Here is a 5,148-nt window from a genome sequence, read left to right as displayed (position 1 = left end):
GTGGGTGGTGGGCCGGTTCAGTCGACAACTGCACTAGATTGCCTCTCTCTCTCTCTCTCTGTAAACGTCTCTTTCTGCTTCGCAGAGGGACCCAACCCACATGGCCAAGTTCTCTTACTTGCCACCAATTGGGGGCTCCCACAGCTAGTAAGCAGAGGGACCCAACCCACATCGCCAAGTTCGCTTACCACCAATTGGGGCTCCCACAGTTCGCTCACTTCTTTATTCCTTCCTTAACCGTCCTTTCGTTTCCATTCGCAAATCGCAATCCCTTCCTTTTCATCACAACCCTCGAAACTTCTCAAGCTTACGTATATCTTCCCCCCCCCCCCCCCGGGTCTCTATCCTTTGTCACCACCCACTTTGTCTCTCATTTATTGCCTGGAGAACGAGAGGATCCAAGGAGAAGGCACGTTTCGCGGAACCCACCTTATCACCTGATTCTGCGCTCTCTCTCTCTCTATCTAGAGAAGGGGAGGTTGGAGAGTGAAATATAGGACAGAACCAGGATCAGAGCACACCCTTTTGGGTGAAGTGCTGTTCTGGCGGTGAGGACCCAGAAATGGTGGGTATTTTCTCCAGATTTTCCAGCAGCAAAAATGGTCACCGGCGAGCTCAGAGTGCGCTTGTAAGCCCCCTTCTTTTTATTTCTTAACTGATGCTTCTAGTTTTCTGTTTTTTCTGATCTGGATCGTCTGGGTCTCTGTAATTCTGTGTGCGTGTTCTGTTTTGCTTGCTTTTGAGATGATTGTTTTCTCAGTTGAGAGTAGAATTCTGGTCAGATAGTATTCCGTTTTACTAATATACGTTTTGATTTTGGATTTAGACGGCATCTGGAATTTATTTGACAAAATTACGATTTGTGTTGACATTTCCATTGGGGCCCGAATTTTCGAAATAGGGTTTGATTTGGTCTTATGTTCTTATGAGAACTTCTTGCACCCATTTTTATGGCGGGTTCAAATAGTTGAGTTCAGTGATTCCTGAATTATCCAGTTCTTGCATCTTGATTATTTTGGCTGTTAGATTTTTGCCACTTCTTGGATACATAGATGATTTTCTACTTATTGAAGTCTACTTGGTTCAATACCTTATTGAATCCAATGAGAATTGCATGCAATAGTTTAGATAATTGGGGAGAAGGTGTTAGTTGTATATACTTAAGATGATTGAAGCTTTGTATCTTCTAATATTTTGCTTTGCTTAATCATTGATCAGGATGAGAGAGAAGCATTGCCCCCTAACACAGAGGGCACAGGTCCTTCTCCAGTTACTGGTTCTGGATTAGCTGCTGCTCATGGGATTGCAGTTGCAGTTGAATTTAAGCCACTTGAACACCCAACTGAACCCCTTGACAACGATAGACCGATCCAATGTCCACTTCCTGAGCCATCAATTCTCAATGTAAGCTTGGATTGCTACCTTATTCCCAATAATTGAATTTGTACATCTTTCCAGGAGTTTTCTTGTGTACAAAGATGTCATAAAACTAATATAATTTGTGCGCAACCTGCCTCTCTTTTTTGGTTTTGTTCTTGGTTCATTTTGGTGGGATGCATGAAGCTGAAGGGGTCAATTAGGCTGCCAACACTAGAAACTTAGGGAAGTCATTAGAGGCTTTTTATGGATTTATACTGGGCTGATGCCCAACGCCTCTTCCCAAAAAGAGAAAGGTTTTACAGCACGCTTAGAGGAGTCATCATGACAGTTTTATAGTAAAATTTATGTTTAAATTGTGGTTTTCCCTGGATAGTTTTACATTTCTTCATTGAAACTCAGGATTACTTTGGTTTTTACTGTATTAGTGAGCTATCTCCGCTGCCATACCCAAACCTGTATCCATTTCTTTTTCCAGCCTTAAACCCACACTTTGACCAAGGATATAATTCTTAAGAGTCAGAAGAATTTTGAGTGAGGTGTATTTCATCTAGGTTGGAGGATTTTGTTTTGATTAAGAATGGACTTGTGTATTTCATGAGATTTGTTTCAATTGTCGGGGTGGAATGACAGGGACTTTGAAGCTCTTTGTCTATGAAGTGGAATTTCTCCCTCTCTTATCTTTGTTACACGCACACAACCAAGATTGACACAGGCATAGGCACAAAGAGCAATTTACAATTCATTTCATGGACTTCTACGTTTAGAAGTTCAGGGTAACAATGGGATGATGAGACAGATGTGAACGTGTATTGCCCCATGCCTGTCCATGCTGATTTTTTATATGAATGCATCAATCATCATACAATGTCATTGAACATAATTATGGATTTGTCGATGGAGCAAAATAACCTGTTTTCCTTTCTAATCAAGTACATGATATTCAGTGATTTATTGTTGTTCAATTACATTCAGGGGACAATCTTTGATCGAAGACTCGAGGTTTCTGACTAGGACTAGGACAAAGTACCTGCTAATTTTAAGGGAGCTCATGTACTGCTACTTTTAAAAGTAAAAAAGTTTAGAAGAGCTTAAACACAGTAACTTATGCTTCAAAAGACAATTCCTTATAATCCTCCAATATAATCTGTTGCATACAGTCTATAAGGTGGTCATTGTTAGAGGAACTTGGATACTTATAGTTATGGATCCTTGTTGGTTTTTCTTGGACTCTCTTATCAAAAAATAATGCCAAGGCTCAAGAAAACTTAATCTGCTGTTCATTTATCATTGAAACACAAACCAAGTATCTTTATTGTCATGCGTCTTTTTACATGTGGTTACAAAAGGCTGTATGAAGGATTAAATTCCGTTATGTAGATTAAGAGGATGTTTTCTGTACACAAAAAAACAAAATAGAGGAACTTTGTGGAAGAGTGCAAGAAAGGAAGACAATGAATTAGAGCAAATGCACTATATTTTCAAATTTGGTTGGTTCCCAGTTGGAGATTGAATGCTATAACTTTTCTCACGTTTTATCATTTAGTTGGTTAGTCCTAATGCGGTGGATGGATAGGTTCAAAGGTTGCTGAAGATTTGATAGAAGAAACAATCATTACCCTCTAATCTGGTTACAAAATCATTTTTGTGAATGTGTAAACTTTGTTTTGCATCTCAACTAGTATAATTGTGATTGGATGTCCAAATTGCAGGATGAGTGTGGTTCATTTGCTTAGATGCATGTTATGCTTCTCATAACTTGAATGGAAATATTGTGAAGGAACAAATAATGCTCTACCTCATGTCTGTTTTGGAGACAAACAGAACATATGAATGTGAGGGAGTTGTTCTGGCAGACCCAACAAATCCCAGCATCTTTGTTTGGTTCCCATTAAATTCTATTTAATGCATTGGCTCGAGAAAGACTTACCATTGCAGTTGATTTCTTGGATGGTTAGATCATAGTTGGTCATATAATTTTTGCGTCAAATAGTGGTTGAAAGTCGTATGATTTTTCGTTTGCATCAAATAACAGATCTAAACAAACATGTGTAACTGATCTTCTTGACAAAATGATGAAATCTGACGGGTATTCTGAAAACATAGTGACCCGTTGCGGCCTCTGAAAGAAGTCTCTATGTTTTGCTTTCCTCCTTAATTTACTCGCAATCCTCATGTCTTTGTACTAACACAATATTTGTTTCCTCAAAAAACATTAGGATGGACGAATCTGGAAGGAGCGCGTATCTGCAGGCGCCAGGAGGAGAGCCGACTTGCCTGTTATGCAGGAGGAGACTCCCACCGAGCCCCCCCAGGCCACAGAAACAAGACGGCCGCCAAAATCCAACCGCATGATTCTGCCATCTATCAGTGCCCCAGAACACAATATCATTAAACTGCTTGAAGAATGTAACACATCTGGGATCTAAAGCCCACTACGTAACACCAGCTTGTGAGTTGTTGCTTTATCACAGTCACTGTATAAAGCCTCCACTCTTCATGTCCTTTACCTTCGGCTGCTCTTAGAATTAGTTTTGCTTGAAAATATGTAATACCAAATATATTGTTGTCAATATGTCAATATGATATATGTATTGTTTGTCAATGGCTTTCTCGCAAAAAATAAAAGTTTTATTTATTTTCTTATTTTAGAGATAATGAAAATAAGAAAATCAAATAACTACATGTTCATATGAAATATAAGGCCTTGTTTTTTTTTGTTGTTTATAATTTTTTAACTTTTTAAAATAATGAAAATGTGTTTATTTTTATATTTTTAAAAATAAAAAAAATGTAAAGAAATTTTAAAATAACATAAAGTCATTTTGCCTATTTTGTTCAAAATTTTTAAAATGTGAAAAATATTACAAATAAAAAGAATGTGTTTTTAATAATTTTAAAATATAAAATTAAAAATAAATTTTAAAATTAAAATACGAAGAGAACAATCTCATAATAGGAAAATGTTAGAAGGCCTGAAGGGTTTACTGACGGATTTACAGAAAGGAGGTAAAAAGACGATTTTGCTCCTGTCCTGTTGTCTCTTCTCCCCTCCCATGGAAACCCCCCGCCCTTACTTCTCTCCTCTCTCTCCCATGGCCACTGCCTTAGCCTCGCCGTCGCCCTTGCCTCGCCTCACCGCTGCGTCTCCGTCGTCTCGCTATAGGGACAAGGGGTTTCCATGAAAGGGGAAGGGGTAATTTTGTCTTTTTGCCCTCTTTTTTTGTAAGTCTTTTTGTGACTCTCTGACTCTGTAATGGAGCTCCTCATAATATACATGGTGAGTTATCTATTCATTATTCTTCACATTTTTACTAAATTAATAGCAGTGGTTATGATAAATCAAAAAAGAGAATCCAACATATTAGGTTAAAGAAGTAAGATGATGCAAATAATTAAAATCTTTATAGAAAAATAAATCAGATAATATAGTTTTTCAATTAAAAGTTTAATTATTATAATCATATCATCCACATGCAATTGACAATTGTCAAAAATAATTTTCATTGTCATAATTTAATTTACAAGATAATGTCACTTCTGTTGAGAATCTAAGTTACCAACGTCCTCTTGCACTGGCATTGGGTCTGTTCCCAAAATGAACCTTATTGATTGGTTCATGTTCAAAGTTGATTCGATACTCAAAATGGCATATTATTAGTTAATGGTCGATTCACTACCCACCATATATTCGAAATTCATTTATTGGTCCAATAAAAAGGTGAAATCATTCACCCTGAGTGCCCCACACCCGGCCCAACAGAATGTGGG

At 37.8% G+C, this 5,148-nt stretch overlaps 1 protein-coding gene across 1 annotated transcript; it reads left to right on the top strand.

The window, feature by feature from the left end:
• The first annotated feature begins 353 nt into the window (after positions 1–353).
• Positions 354–3,982, top strand: LOC127813744 (uncharacterized). Its single transcript, XM_052354877.1, has 3 exons — positions 354–628; positions 1,219–1,404; positions 3,597–3,982. The coding sequence occupies exons 1-3, from the start codon at positions 563–565 to the stop codon at positions 3,804–3,806; spliced, it is 462 nt and encodes a 153-aa protein (XP_052210837.1). The 5' UTR covers positions 354–562; the 3' UTR covers positions 3,807–3,982.
• The last annotated feature ends 1,166 nt before the right edge of the window (positions 3,983–5,148 follow it).

The sequence above is a fragment of the Diospyros lotus genome, chromosome 11 (assembly GCF_014633365.1).
Source record: "Diospyros lotus cultivar Yz01 chromosome 11, ASM1463336v1, whole genome shotgun sequence".
Taxonomy (NCBI): domain Eukaryota; kingdom Viridiplantae; phylum Streptophyta; class Magnoliopsida; order Ericales; family Ebenaceae; genus Diospyros; species Diospyros lotus.
The sequence above is the reverse complement of the archived record's forward strand: the minus strand, read 5'-3'. Positions and strand labels throughout refer to the sequence as shown.